The sequence below is a fragment of the Notothenia rossii genome, assembly GCF_949606895.1.
Source record: "Notothenia rossii genome assembly, chromosome: 10".
In the NCBI taxonomy this organism is placed as follows: Eukaryota; Metazoa; Chordata; class Actinopteri; order Perciformes; family Nototheniidae; genus Notothenia; species Notothenia rossii.
This window is the reverse complement of record NC_136908.1, coordinates 60,299,834-60,316,343: the sequence shown is the minus strand read 5'-3', so window position 1 is coordinate 60,316,343 and position 16,510 is coordinate 60,299,834. Positions and strand designations below refer to the sequence as shown.

General features: G+C 41.0%; 1 protein-coding gene across 2 annotated transcripts in view; it reads left to right on the top strand.

Moving 5' to 3' along the window:
* chst11 (carbohydrate (chondroitin 4) sulfotransferase 11) overlaps positions 1 to 16,308 on the top strand; it is a 98,313-nt gene extending 82,005 nt beyond the window's left edge. For both annotated transcript variants that reach the window (XM_079653698.1, XM_079653697.1), the window contains exons 3-4: positions 8,535 to 8,764; positions 10,510 to 16,308. In XM_079653698.1, coding sequence (XP_079509824.1) covers positions 8,535 to 8,764; positions 10,510 to 11,134 — 855 coding nt within the window. In that variant the 3' untranslated portion in view covers positions 11,135 to 16,308. The remainder of the gene's footprint in view (positions 1 to 8,534; positions 8,765 to 10,509) is intronic.
* Positions 16,309 to 16,510: the final 202 nt, after the last annotated feature.

Sequence of the window (16,510 nt, the reverse complement as noted above, 5' to 3'; positions counted from 1 at the left end):
CTACTTCTTACATGTTGAACACAAATACCTGTACTTTCTACTTCTTACATGTTGAACTCAAATACCTGTACTTTCTACTTCTCACATGTTGAACACAAATACCTGTACTTTCTACTTCTTACATTTTGAACACAAATACCTGTACTTTCTACTTCTTACATTTTGAACACAAATACCTGTACTTTCTACTTCTCACATGTTGAACACAAATACCTGTACTTTCTACTTCTTACATGTTGAACTCAAATACCTGAACTTTCTACTTCTTACATGTTGAACCCAAATACCTGTACTTTCTACTTCTTACATGTTGAACTCAAATACCTGTACTTTCTACTTCTTACATGTTGAACCCAAATACCTGTACTTTCTACTTCTCTCATTTTCCAAACAGGCTGGTTCCTTTAGTCTGAATGTGTGTTTGGTGGCGTGATCATTATTATTTAGAGTCATTGCGTGCCTATTGATTTGAACACGATCCGTGTATCCATCATTTCCTGGTCTTCTCTAAAGAAGAGGGACCAATGGAAACGTTGTCATGTTGCCGTTGTTCAGCATGGAAACATTCATTAGCTAACAATGACATTATTGTTCTATTAATATAAAGGGAGGTCAGGTACTCTTTAAAACAGCTGCTAGTTATGGGTACTTTTTACTGAAGTACATTTCAAAGCCTCTTTACTTTGACTTGAGTAAAGAAGTTTAGTCAGTACTTCTACTTTTACCAGAATATTTTTAAACACGAGTATCCGTACTTCTACTTGAGTAAAGGATGTGTGTACTTTTGCCCTCTCTGGTTTTGGTCACTTAAAGCCCTTGTTCTTAGTCTCAAATTCTTGTCATTTTACCACGGTCAGATTGACCCCGAACCCCCCCCTTCCTTACATCTCAGTGTGAACATAGCCTGTGTTTGTTAAATGTACCCTAAAGAGTTTGCATTATAATATACTAATAATAATAATGGGGAAGGAAAAGAGTGATGGACATGAGAAATGTTTTCTTTACATCCAGGTTTAGCTTCATACTCTTAAATGCTATGTATAGCCACATGTGAAAGGAGTACTGAGATATTACACTTAATGAAGTACAAGTAATAATACCTGCTATGTATCTCACAGTAATCCATGCGGATACATTCATGGATTTTACTTGTATTGATCATCTTAATCTGCAAGTAAGTCAAGACAGAGACTAACAGTACTCAAACGATTGCATGTTTTTGCTTATTTTAACACTCATTTATTTAGGGATATGCATCATGTATGATCTTAAATAATACATTTTTGAAGTAGCATTGCAGTAGTTATACGGGACCCACTTGAGTTCACATGTTTTTCTTTATTTGCAACCATTAGATGACCTAAAATGCTGTGAAAAAGTGAATTTTGAGACCCTTGGTTGTGTGTAGAGCCAGCCTACTTAATAACCTGTACCTTATTTCCTTACTCTTCGTCCGTGTGTAACCCCCCTTCCTCTTCCATCTCCTTTCCTTGCAGACATCAGCATATCTTCACAAAGCTTTTCATTACCGCTGTTGCATGTCGGGGGTTATTCTCAGATCATATTTCAAACTCATAACAACTTTTCAGTGAGAGTCAAGCAGCCTTGGCGAGGAAATGAACAGTTGAAATATGGAGACACAATCTCTGCGTTCCCGTCATCATCACTTTGTCACACGTTTCAACAACAAATGTGCAACGACAGGCAAAGAGCGCTGTGGTGAATGTACAATGGGCTTCAGAGGCTTTGCTTTTATGCATACGACAGTGATAATGATGTCTATGGTGAGATAGAAGCATGCCCTTTCCTTTAATGGACAAGGATTCAAAAGAGACAATAAATGCAGTTGCTAACAGAAAGGGAAACATCGTTAAATTATTATCGAACAGATATATTTGAGTTACTAATTACATATTTTTTCCAGAACTTTCACGATATCTATGTTATCTAATATTTATCTAATTATGTTTTGATAACGGGTTGGTGCAGCGGGAGCGGTACTGCAGTCGCTTTACCGCACCGTTGTGACGAAAAGAGAGCTGAGCCAGAAGGCAAAGCTCTCTGTCTACCGCGCCATTTTCGTTCCTACCCTCACCTATGGTCATGAAGGATGGGTCATGACCGAAAGAACGAGATCGCGGGTACAAGCGGCCGAGATGGGTTTTCTCCGGTTTTCTCCGGGAGTGACTCAGAGTTGAACCGCTCCTCCTTCGCGTCGAAAGGAGCCAGTTGAGGTGGTTCGTGCACCTAGTTAGGATGCCACCTGGGCGCCTCCCTAGGGAGGTGTTCCAGGCACGTCCAGCTGGGAAGAGACCAAGGGGTAGACCTAGGACCAGGTGGAGGGATTATATCTCTTCGCTGGCCTGGGAGCGCCTTGGGATCCCCCAGTCAGAGCTGGTTGATGTGGCCAGGGAAAAGAAAGTTTGGGGCTCTCTGCTGGAACTGCTACCTCGCGACCCGAGCACGGATAAGCGGGAGAAGATGGATGGGTGGCACAAATTGGTGATTGGAGAGGCTTTAAATCGAAGAGAAAGTTGTGTTAGATGTTAGAAGGGCATACAGTTTTCTGTCCACATTATTGGACGCATTATTCTACAGTGGATCACATTATGTGGCACTTTATTTTAAGTATTTAGCGCATTATTTAGTCCCTTTATTTTGAAGATTGCCTGGTCACAATAGCAGTTTTCGGATTTTGGAGGAATCGGTTTTATCTGGCAAGTTTAGTCCGGAGTTTACTGTTTAACAAATCATATTTTCGAGGCTAAACTAAGAACATCTCTCTGCATGCTTTTTGGAAATGTGTGTCGGACACCCTCACCTCCATGTGGTTTCAGAAAACCCAGAATGAGCCACTTCACACTTCTTATCTAATATACAGTTGTGAAGGGGACGGCTTCATCACAGTTGGCATAGGGGCCTGGTAAAAGGCACACTATGGAAACACATTCATAACTTTGCTGGACATTGGTCAAATAAAACCCAAGTCATTATTTGTTCAAGAAAGCTTTATTTGAAGTCATACATAACGATGCTGTGCTTACCCTCTCGTGAAGTCCAAGCAGAGCAACAGAAAACTGCAGCGCTAAGTAGAGGCTCAATCAGTGGAAACACCTGTTCTCAATTGGAGCATAGTTAGTGCATGGGCACGGGTGACCATTTACTTCCAAGTGTAAAAGTGTTATTGTTTAAGGCTTCTGTGTTCAGAAATGTAGAATATGTTGACCTATTTGATTTATTGTGTTTAATTAGTTTGAACTACATTTTGAATACTGTTGGGGAAATATTTTCCAAGGCCCATAACTGTGACCCAGTTTATCAGTTCATTCTGTCCTGACTGAGCACAGGCACCTTTAACCTTGGCATCTGTGCTCTCAGTGTTCTGTCTCCCTGTTCCTGCATGTTGGCGTCAGCTGAGAGGTGTTATCATTCTTTCTTGTTATGCAGCATGTTGATTATTCTCTCTGAACTAGCTAAATACATGGGTCTGGGGTAGAGTTATTCAGAATTGACGTGGCAACTCTACTGTGAAGTCAGAACCTCTGGCTCTTGGACTTGTTTTGTGAATTCTCCGGCCGAAACTCCTAAATAAACCATCAGTGTTTGATATCAAAGCTCCAGCTCTCCCCGTGTCTCCTTTTGAGTCGGTGACTCCTCCTGCATTGCTACACAGAAGTTTCCCCCACAAATACGTTTGAAGATGATAAGAATAACAGTAATTAAGGGTATACATAGTTGATTGTCCTATGGGGAGGGGCTTAACATATATAAACCTCTGGCCACAAGTGTTTTGGGGTTAGTCTGACTGTGGCTGTAGAGCAGAGAGGTACCAGTGATATTTCTTCGACCTGTACATACTGTATATTGAGGTCTGTTTTTCTTTCTATTTTGGACTGTAGATCCTTGTTACTTTAGGCGCGTTCACACCAAGTACTTTTCCCACAAAGGTTCCTGAGAACTAAGTACAGATCGCGTTCACACCGGAAATTAGTTCCTGGGGGAGGATTAGGCAAATGAAGCCGCTGGGACTCCCAGCAGCTTCTACTGAAGGCTTCCGAGTAAACGGCCAGAACACCGACACCTCCTCATCTCCACCGCTCCCATTTATTTTGTGTTGCTATACGTTAGTCTCTCTGCGTTTCTGCGCTGGGCTAATGCTAATGCTAATAATGCAATGCGAGGATAATAAAATGGCGGCTTCACAAAAGTTTTTGGGAGTTTGACAGGGCGTGGTTTGCATTCCGCCCAGCCAATCAGACACAGGAACCATTTTCTCCCACGAAAGTCCCTGCTCTCTAGCAGGGACTGAAAAGGGGGTAAAAAAGGTTCTCTAGAACTAATTTAGTTCCTGGGACTTTTTGGTGTGAACGCAACTAAATCGCAGTTCTCAGGAACCATTGTGGGAAAAGTACTTGGTGTGAACGCGTCTAATGTGTTCTTTCAGCGTTTTGGCTGTTAATAAAAACACTTAAAGGTGGGGTAGGTAAGTTTGAGAAACCGGCTCGAGATAAACTTTTTGTTATATTCCATGGAATGCTCTTAACATCCCGATAGCAATGAATATCTGAAGTGCTTTGACAAAAAAATCCATTAAATAAATATCACCTGTAGAAGCCGTAGTACTGTAAAAAGCACGAACCGGCCCGGCTAAAGTAACTGGATGGCCTACCTGCCTGTCAGCCTTCCATCTGTGTACAAACTTATCTCGTGCCCTCATTGGTCATGTGCGCGTTCGTGTGTGTTGGAGGAGGGGCTCTGGAAGGAAGTGGCAGATTTTTTCCGGTTGTGTATTTTCAAATTCTTGCGCACTCGAGCTGGTTTCTCCAAAATTACATACCACACCTTTAAGGATACATTTTTTGTGACTCTAGCCATCTTATTTAATTCCTAGTTTTTTCATTGACCCTTTTTGTAACAACAGTATAATATATTATATCACTATAATCCAGCTAAATAGTTAAATAACTGGGTTCAAACTAAATTGAACATGCACTGTTTTATTTGAAGCTGCTTTTATAGATTAAAGGGGTAATGTGCAAGTGATGGTGTCTGCTCTCCCACGGGAAAGGCTTGACATGGCCAGAGGTCTGAGTGAGTCCCTCTCAGACTGAATCCACTTATCTCCTCCTCTTTCTCCTCTCATCTCCTCACCCTTTCATGGACGAGAGAGTTGACTGAGACGCTCGGATAGGAGATGAAACAGCCGAAAGTAATCCTGTGAAAGATAAGGAGCAAGAACAGTGAGGCGGAGGAAGAGATGACAAGATTCCCCCGCTTGTTTCTTTCTCTTTCTCCCATGCTAATGACAGTGTTTGTCCTCCTTTGGGACGGACGGCTGCGACGTTCACTGCAACGTTCATTGTGTGAGAGAGAGGATAAAGGAGAGAGATTGTCATCAACAAAGCGCTTCCTCTTCTCCGCTGAAACGCCTTGTTGGGTTTTGATGTGTTGGCGTGAGAATGAATAAAGAGAGGGCGCACAAAGAGAGCACAGATGTTCAAAACCCATCATGCCGTGTCAATTTAAAATTCCCTCGCAATTCATTTCAGGGAATTCACATGACAGGGAAAGGCGGAAAAAAACAGACGAGGGGAAAATAGGTATGTATTGATTTGGGAGGGAGGCGTGTGGCGTAGTGTGTTGGTGTTCGGAGGTTCAAACCCCGCTCCATGTCGTTGTGTCCCTGAGACACTTCACCCCAAACTACTCCTGTGGGGATTGTCCACAGTATTGAGTATGTAAGTCGCTTTGGATAAAAGACAGGATATTAAACTGTGTCATCATTTACTATCATGAGGAATTAAGATATTACATTTTGAGCACAATCTGATGCAAACAAGATCCACGTTTTTTTTGTTGCCAGATTCATACATAGCGTGCACACAAGTTGACATCCCGCTGTGCTAAGATTATAAATTATTCAAGCAAGATATGTCGTGCAGAAATCATCCTGTGCTGAGGGCAAGATCCACATGTGTACATGAGTTGTATTTTGGTGGGGAAAGGATATTTCCCTGACGCACACATGTTTTCGTGCAGTGCGGAGATCAGGGGCACGGGTTGTTATGATGTTGTGGGAACAAGATTGACATTTTAATGTGCACAGGGTATTCTGTTGGAGGCAAAATCCATATATGCAGGGAGTTATTTATCTAGTAATGCAGGGGGTGTCGGCGGGGTCTTAAAAAGTATTACAAGTTGACAAATCAATTTAGCAAAACTGAACGCTATTAAAAAGTATTAAACGGCATTTCCCAAGGTATCACATTTTGTAGCTTGTTTTCAATCAGTATATAAATGGTCCAAAGAGGTTGTATTCTACAGTCTGCCTGAATGTAATCATTGCGTAGGTGTGTAGTGTGATTCTGTGTAGTTTATTTATGGCATCCCGTTGGATTTGAAGTAATCTGAACAGGACATCGCACGCTCACTGCTTGATAGCGCGCGAAGCTCCGTTTACGCCGGTTTTTAATCAACATCGCTGGAAATGCAAGTCTGCGTCCAAATGGTTGGAAGATAAGGAGGAAGGACAATAAATACTGTATATAGTCAATGTGAGGTAAAGTGTGTCGCCAATGTAACCGGTTAAAACTCCAAGCGGCGATTAGGTCTTAAAATGCATGGAAAGGGTCTTAAAAAAGGTCTTCCATTTGACTTCAGGATTCCTGCATATACCCTGTAATGGGATCAGGTCATACAAAAGTTACCCGTTTTGCACAGGAATGAAAAAAAAAACATATTTTGGGCGCGTCACTTTGATGAAGCTGAAACTCTGGGTTAAGTGTGGCATGTTCTTATTTATTTTAAACACAAGTAAAGGTTTCAGGAAATAACCCTGATGGCTTTGTTGATTATTCTCAAAATGTGAATTCCCAGTGGGAAAACTCTTCCTCCTAAAATCACACGATTGATTTTTACTCGAAGTTTGTGACCAGCATCACCACATGACTATCTAAAGCAGCTCATTTAGAAGTAACAAGTCATGCATTTCCTACATCACCTCTTAATGACTGCTTTGTTCTGTTTCCGTCAGACGAAAAATGTGCAGAAGATTGACTTCCCCCCGTGTTCTTGCAACAAGTCGTGGCTGTGCAGATGATGAATTGCCCACTTTGTTTGAAGAGTGACTTCAAAGAGACGTTCACATAAACGTGAAGCTGTCTTCGTGTCCAGCGCTCGGTTGGAGTTATTTCAGGACGTCGCGACAGGTTGGAGAAGTGAAAGGCCACACTTGTTGTGACTGGGAACGCGCGGTAGATGGAGATCACAGTACCATCAATTTATATTTAGCGAGGAATCCGGGGGGAACTGCCCTGAAGCGGGATTCACACCCAGAGGAATAATAATCAAGAGGCGTAAGAAAACATTCCTGCTCTCAGACGCTTTTAAATTCCTCCCCAGCCTCCTCCTCTTCATCACAAGCATCACAGATGAATAATGACTGACTGGATTTGCTCATATTGAACGTTTAATATCTGTAATATTCTCCCTTATCTCCCCCCCGTACCTTTGGACTCATCTCCATCACAGTCTGTGGAGCGACTCGGGTAAAGTCAAAAAGAGATGAGTGTGATCATAAATGCTGAGATTAATGACTCTCTTTATCACCCCCTCTCTGCTTTAGTTCACTTTCATTCGTTTTAGAGTGCTCTGTTGGCGCAGTGAGATGTCCGCTCCACGAATAAAATAAAAGTTATAACAGTAACTTGTGGAAAAGACAGGTGTTATAGCAAAAAGAAAACAACATTGCAAGAAAGACAACAATTTTTTATATATTCTTGGATGTATCTGGAAGTAAAACATTACCCTTTGATATAATATATATATTTAAAAAATATATTCCATGCAACCCACTGCATATTTCTTCAGTTCATTAAAGCATTTCTTGAGCATAACGTTTTATTGCTTGCACAAACTTTAATAATTATGCCAACACCAACCTAAATCCCTATTTTTAGATTTATTTGCCGACTACCCAACAAGCAATCATTTTGAATTATACACATACTACACTAAGTTTCTGTCCCTTTATACCCTTTGGTATATTAGCGAGTATGTAAATGTATTCTGTATATTTGATAGTGTGTATATCAGGGGTGTCAAACTCAATTTCATCGCGGGCCACATTAGCATTATGGTTGCACTCAAAGGGCCGGTTGTAACTTTAAGACGATATAAATATATAAAATAATGTATTATATTACATTATTGCCTCTGCATTGGATCATTATCGGATAGGGTGTGGCGCAGTGGATAGAGCCTTGGTGTTGGGACCAGGGGGTCACAGGTTCAAACCCCTCTGCACTCAGCATGTCGTTGTGTCCCTGGGCAAGACAGGTCACCCCAAACCTGGATAACTTTGACAACACCAACCAGAATCCCTTGTTTCCGATGTATTAGTCAACTGCCCAACAAGCTGATTTGTTTGGTAGTAACAAGCTTTAAGGCCACAACTAATATCTCAAATCTAGACACTTACTGAAAGCATTTTGTTTACATGCTCCCGCTTTCTTTTCCTCTATCTCCCTAAACAGCCGGAGTTGTCTGGAGCCGCCGTCCTTCACCAGACTCGGCGGGACCAGGTCGTTGATTCCTGTCGAGCCTACAGCGCGTCCAGCCGTAAGCGAAGAGTCCTGACTCCCGCAGACCTCAAACACCTCGTGGTGGACGAGGACCACGAGCTCATCTACTGCTACGTCCCCAAGGTGGCCTGTACCAACTGGAAACGCGTCATGATGGTGCTCACCGGACGAGGAAAATACAGGTGGGGCATCAGTCTAGACCAGGGGTGTCCAAACCTTTTTCTCCGAGGGCCACGTACAGAAAAATATACACTCACTAGAGGTATTTCGTGATATGTGATATATTTGAACATGTATTTAAGAAGTACAATATCAGACAAGCAGAAGCTTATTTTACTTAAGTCATTATACATTTCTGAATCTGCTGAGGGCCGATTCAAAATGTCCCGCGGGCCACATTTGGCCCCCGGGCCGTAGTTTAGACACCTGCTCTAGTTTCTGGAAGTCTAAAGGTCTTGGAAAGTTCATTCTCTTCTAAATGTCAATAAATATATTGCTTTTGTGATTGACAAGCAAAATGCACAGGATGTCAGTTCAATTTAGTTCATCTTTGTTCCGTTCATGGTATGCAAATCTTAATTTATAATAATCGTTAACAAAACATGTCTCTGTAAACATACCATTGACCGAAAAGGAGAAGAGACTGTGTATTTGAGTTTGGAACCCCTGCTCTAAGAGAATACAGTTACCGGTTTTTTTTTAATCCTGATTACGCACTCGTGTTTAATGTAATCGATTACTCCCAAAGCATGGATACAAGTATCAAACCATTGTGGTCGATCAGTAGCGGCTAAGCAGTGCAGTCAAGTTAATGTTCTGTGCAAATGAAGGGCATTAATGGCACTGTTCCAATTAGCAAAGGACATTTTAAATCTATTGCTTTTTACCATGAGGGACCTGTTTCTCTGCCCAGAAGTGTGGAGAAAGTATTCCTTGGTTGTCAGAGCTATCCTCCACAAAACAAATATTTAGCCAGATAGTTTACCAATGTGGAACGAACCACTTTTGTTTTGTACTGTAAGGACATATTGTGTTTGTTAGAAAAATATCACTCGTCACCGGGTTGAGCTTCAATCTCAGGATCCATGTATTTATTATCCATTATCACATGCTGATATACAAGAGAGGGAGTTACACAGTCACAAGAGGGAGGAGTACCGGGTCTTGTAGGTAATCATACATCCTGTCTTTTTCTCAAAATTATTACTTTTTCAAAACATTATGACTTTTTCTCAAAATTATTACTTTCTCTAAAAATTATAACTGTCTCTAAAAATCCTGACTTTTTCTCTAAATTCTGACTTTTTCTTTAAAAATTATGACTTTCTTTAAAAATCTCAAAAATTCAGACTTTTTTTCAAAATTCAAAAATTCGGTGTTTTTCTGAAAATCTGAAAATTCAGACTTTTTTTCAAAATTAAAAAATTCAGACTTTCTAAAAATCTCAAAATGCTGACATTTTCTCAAAATTCAGAGTTTTTCTCAATATCTCAGGATCCATGTATCTGTGATCCTCTCCAGAATGGAAGTAGTCATCACATACAGAGCATCAGCTAGTTCCTGAACAGTGTCCTTCACATGCTGATATCCAAGAGAGGGAGTTCCACAGTCCCAAGATGGAGAAATAGAAAGCAGTATTCAATGTTTACTTCAGATTAGCTCCACCTCAGAAATGATCATGCTTGTCATATGTCTCTCTCCATAGAGGCTGAATCATCATGTTAATCACATAGCTATCATATGCCTCAAACAGTCCTGATGCTCTTCTAGGTAATCACACATCCTGTCATGTTCACAGCTACAGTTGGGATACCTTTGTTATCATGTGTACTCTCATGTTGGAAGAGGACATTCAGTATTTTCCCAACAGTGTTAGATGTAGATGTGGTGGCACATAGTCAATGTTCACTTTCCTCTTTTTTCACAGCGACCCGATGGAAATCCCGTCCAACGAAGCCCACATCCCTTCCAACCTGAAGACGCTGAACCAGTACAGTATCTCCGAGATCAACCACCGCCTCAAGAACTACCTCAAGTTCCTCTTCGTCCGCGAGCCCTTCGAGAGGCTGGTCTCCGCGTACCGCAACAAGTTCACCCTCAAGTACAACTCGTCCTTTCACAAGCGTTTCGGCACCCGTATCATCCGGCGCTACCGCAAGAACGCGACCCAGGAAGCCCTCGTCAACGGTGCCGATGTGAAGTTCAAAGAGTTTGCCGAGTACCTGGTGGATCCGGCGACTCAGCGCGACGGCCCTCTGAACGAGCACTGGCAGACGGTCTACCAGCTGTGCCACCCGTGCCACATCCACTACGACATGGTGGGGAAGTACGACACTCTGGAAGAAGATGCTAACTACGTGCTAAGGCTTGTGGGTGTCGGCGATTCCTTGCGTTTCCCGAGTTACGCCAAATCCACTCGCACCACGGACGCCATGACGGCACAGTTCTTCAGCAATATCAGCACTCAGCAGCAGATCCAACTCTACCAGCTCTACAAGTTGGACTTCCTCATGTACAACTACACCACACCTAGCTACCTGCGGATGGACTAATGGAGGACGGAGACTCTGAGAACTGATGCCTCGATTAAGGAGAGGCAAACGAAAAGAGTGGAGGCAAACTTGATTTTTTTGTAAAACTTGTCGTACCTTGCAGGGTCTGAAATAGACGTACAAACAGGTGTTGAAAGAAAGAAAGAAAGAAAGAAAGGTAATGCGTGCTAGTCTGGGCATAACTTTGAGGATTGTCCAGTCAACTGATTCGATGTGAGTGTGGGCAAAATGGATCAAATGCATGCAAAGACTTTAAATGTGTGGGTGAAGCAGGTCTTCAAGGTGTTTTTAAAAGGGGTCTCGTACTCTCAGAGGACGGACCTAAAGAGGCACTCTCCTCATGATACATGTTTAAACAAACTGCTGACTAATTAGGCTGCTTCAGATTCTACAAGGCAAAACAGTGGCCTCGCACGCGCCCTGACCCCAATGCATCGTGGGAGCCAAGCTTGTCTCCCCTCTGTCCCCCCGATCAATAGAGAAACTCCGTCAAATTGTAAAACACAATTCATGTCCTTCGCTCCAATGCCAGTCGCTCCTGCCCTCATTAGATTCAAACACCTCAGAGGGACACCGGCTCAAGGACACCCTGTAATATATGACTCCACGTCCAAGACCCTCTACAGCTGGAGCATCACGGCCTTCAGACAACAATCAAACCATCACGGTATCATTATGAAGTCGGTTGAAGCACCTGTTGTGTTACACCTTAAAGACCCTGAGGAAACTGAAATGTACAGAGAGGAAGCGCTTAATAAATCATTGCCTGTAACACCAAACATCCTTAACACTCTGAGCTACAGGACATGTTTAGAAAAGGTGCAGGATGTTCTCACGTGACTTTGAGTGACTTTGCGCAGAGCTTGAAACGAGTGTGGTAGTGAAAGGGTTAAAGAAGGCATCTCATCACCTGATCAGCGGACACTTCCACAAAGCCCCTGCAAACACGTCTTTTAGTAAATTAAGAATATCTTGTTGTCTTCTTGCTTATTGTTATTTTATTGTATTATGAAGCATTGCTGCGAGCAGCAATAACAATATATTATTTAATTCGCTTTTCTTATTAAAGAGAGAAAGATTGTATTGCTTTTTTTTCCTGGACTGATGAAAATGTTAGATCTTAAAATGTCTTCTCTCTTTTTCTTCTTCTTCTTCACTACTTGCCTCATTACATTATTGGTACATTGCAGCATTTCCATTTTTCGAAGGGTGTGTACGGTGCATTTCCATGGCTTTGTCCTTCTGTGTCTGAAATCATCAGATTTATGACTTCTTTCCCATTTCCTCTTGTCAAACATTTGGTGCCAAAATGCCTGCCAGAGCCTCAGAGATCCACACTCAGTGTTCAGGACACATCTTTGAAGTTGAGCAAATTCATAAATCTATCCTCCTTGACCACGACATGAGACTCGCTGCTGTACTTTGTAAACATATCGAGAATCTAATGCCCCCATCTCAGAGTCAGAGACTGTATCTCATAGTGTAATGTAATTAACGATAGCGATGTCAAGGTCAATAACTGCACTCTCTATCCCGCGCTGAATTGTACAGCAGAGAGATAGAGATAGGGAACGAGAGACAGTATTTTATTCAAACCTCGTTGTGAATTATAAACCACTCCAGCTTCAAGGTAACAAAAAAAAGCATGTTTGAACAAGAAATACGATTTTCTCATGCAGTCTGTTAGTCTGGTTATTTACAAGAGAAATTCCTTGAGTTTTATTTATAGTGTTGTCCATCATTCCTGCTGGTATTGATTTGATTCACCAGATTCCGAGTAGAGATGTTGCTGATGCTGTTATACTGCATATGTCTGGATTACAAGACGGCAGGTATTACTAATGGATCAAAGAAAATTAGTCTGGTTTTATTTTTACTTATTTTAAAGCCCAGTGAAGTCTAGACACCATCGATCCACCGCGCAATATCAAACATTTTTTATCAGAGGTCCCTACATCTGCATAACATCAATTTAGATATTCAGTTTTGAGTGTACACGAAAGGCAGGAATAGCAGTAGAAAAACTATGTAAATAGCCAGGATTATGATTGTATGTATATTAAGTACATAATCTTCATCAGTGTTAACATTTAAAGGTGTAATGAGTTAAAGAGCGTTGAATCCTGTTATCAACATTTAGTTGTAAGACCTTCAATTGTTCAGCAAATACATTCTGCATAATCCTAAATCATTAAACTGTCTATAGTACGTAAAAATAATGGACAGTTTACCTTGAGTTTTGCAATTCTGGGTCAACTTCTTCATTTTTCTTGTCTTTAAAATGAAGCTGGTAAAATGTACATGATTAATAGACACATTATTCTTCACATTTTAGCTGTAAACCCTTCCTTGTAACTGTATTATTGCTGTAGTGTGTATGTATGCCGGTGTAAGGGGGGTGTAATGAGAGAACGGGCCTTATTTCTTTCTTTGTTTTTTTTTGCCCCCACACACACAGACATCTGGCTCTAATAAAGGAGAAAAGCTACCGTTGGCCGTGCACAAACAATGGCTGTATTCTCAGCACGGCTTCCACAAAAACACACACATTCAGCTTTCACATTAGCGCTCCTGCTGATGTTGATGCCACGCAGCATCTTACTCAGCAGTTACACCTCTGCACTTTAACACACTGACTGAGCCTCAGCCTAAACTGCTCATTTAGCCCCGAGAAAGGAAGACAAACGATACAGAAAGGACCTCTTAGGCCTCGCTTTTTTCTCCTCTTACACCCCAAACCCAAAAATTGCCTACTGCATATAAAAAAGTGAGTCAGTGGTGGACAAAAACAAACAGCCACATTTGTTTTGTGGCTATTCTTAACTCACAGCTGTGTATATACAACGGGTATAATTATGTTGCTTTCGGACGATGTCCAATGTTGGACTGAATTGCAGGAATACTAAAGCTTCTTAACATATCCGAGGGAGGTTATTCAAGGATGTGATGTGTACTTTTATTTATTATTTATACAGACAAAAACATTTGATATACAACAAAGAATAGTGTCATGAACGGTTAATATCAATACCAAATGAAGGGGTGGTTTGACAACATGGGAAATATGCTAATTTGCTACGCGCTAGCAGCTAGCAGCATGTTAAAAATACTGATGTGTAGCAGCTAACATGCTAAGAGTGGTCACCATCATAGGGTGTAAGCATGCTAACATGTATTGATTAGCACTAAACACAAAGTGCAGCAGAGGCTCATGGGAAAAAAATAGTTGAGCACATTGAATTTTCCCGCCTTTTTCTTCTGTTTTTAAGCTAAGCTACGTGGCTGCTAACTGTGTGGTATTCAAATGGTAGGCATTGGAGTACAAACTAAAGGTTTGTAAAGGTTTTTATTTTGACACCAAAACCTATTTCAGCATCTATTTAACCAATAATATAACCTTTCATCAGCATAGAGGGACGAAGCCGGGTTTTTATTTTGTTTCTCCTTCTCTTCTTGTTTCATTTATTTATCTACAGCTCAAATGCATTTTTTTTGTGTACAGTGTAAACATGATGTCCTTCATTCTGCTGTTGTTTTTAAGCTGTCATTTTCACCTTGGCCTTCCTCCTTACACACAAACACACACTCTCTCACTCTCTCTCTCTCTCTCTCTCTCTCTCACACACACACACACACACGCACACACACACACACAATTCATTCCTTTATGTTCATTTTAAACTCAATGTCCTGCCTATCGCTATGCTGTTTTAAACACTCTGCTGTAATAATATAATAAGGAGAAAAAGAGGGGGTGAATGGGTGAACACATGACCTCCATATACAAGCATTTATTTGTACTGCATTATAAAGTTGATTTAAGATTTGGGGTTTGCTGGATTACATATGATACAAAAGAGGAATTGTTTTAATTTGTCCCTAAAGTGCAAAGGCTTATTCCAGCTTCACTGAACAAAAATTCATATTTCAAATGTCAGAAGGTATCGATCAACCCTCCTCTTACTTTTAAACTCACTAATAATCCCCAGTTGAACAGAAACATAAAACTGTGTGTGCCAGACATGGGACGAATCCCGAGAAAATACCCTTACCATAAAGTGATGGTGATTATAAATTGTGATAATAGCCTTAGGTATTCATGTTTTCTTTATTCATGCAGAAGAATTCTAATGATTTCTGTTTTTCTTTATTTAACAGTTTTGATTTGTTTGTTTTTCACCACAAAGCGTTAAAATGCACATAGCCTACATTAAATATGTCCTATATGTGATGCCTTTTAATACTTTGTACCTGAACACAAGTTAAGACATTTCCAAATTTGTAAGTTCTTTTTAAATATTTGAAAGCATATTTTGATCGTCCCATGTCTGGAGTGTGCGCAACAAGATGTTCCCAAAACTTAAAATTACCCCACTTCTCTGTGATATAGTCAACATTTTAATTCCATGTTGTTCCCATTGACGGCTATTTTTGCCATGTTGGATAAACAGGATGATGAATGGGGGCGTCATCTCGCCACAAAGTGAGCTATCAGCGTAACTGAAGAGGCGTTCTGTCATTACTGTCTTCGCTGTGTGCAGGGAAAGTGTGAAGAGCGTACCCAGTGGAATACATTTAAATAATCTTCTTTAATTACTGTGGGAGGAAGGCTTTATCACAAATGTACAGTATTTGTAAAAATCTATCCATGTTTCATATGTCTACGTCCTCCTTCAGTGACCTTAGATCGTGTGTGTGTGTGTGCGTGTGTGTGTGACCTTTTGAGGAATGAGTCCTAAATCAGCTGTGTCTGTATCTGAATTTATACCATGTCATCAGCATTTCTCACCGTGTGTGTGTCCGAGTGCCTCATGTGCTGTAACTACAAATGTAGTAGCTGGATAATGGCGGTGTGTGTGTGTTGACAGTGTGTGTGTGCTGTACCCACTCTGCCTTTAGAGTGATCGTCCCTCTGAAGTAGGCAAGAGTCTAATTCAAACGGACGCCACTTATTTATTTATTTATTCTCAGTACCCATATTTCTTTCTTCTGATAACCATAGCAACACACCTAAAGAATCTCCTCTTTTTGTTCTCGACGGCTTCTCACTGTTTTACTCCGTTTATTTTCAGGCGCACTCAACCGAAATCATGAATAATTGACTGTACACTGAGTTAAGTGTAGAGTGGTTCATCTTGTCCGATGTTTTCACAATAAAATGACACTGAAACTCCCAGAGACTCCTGGTGTTTTATTTCATTTGTGAAATTTAAAATGTGTGAAGGAATATACCTCGGGCCCGGAGCACTTAAACACATCATGAATTCATCTCACTTTCCATGCATGCATCCATATCTTATTGTACATTCAAAGCATATTTTTTTGTCTTTTGTTCAAGGTATTTTAATGAAACTTGACACGTTGTCATCATTGATG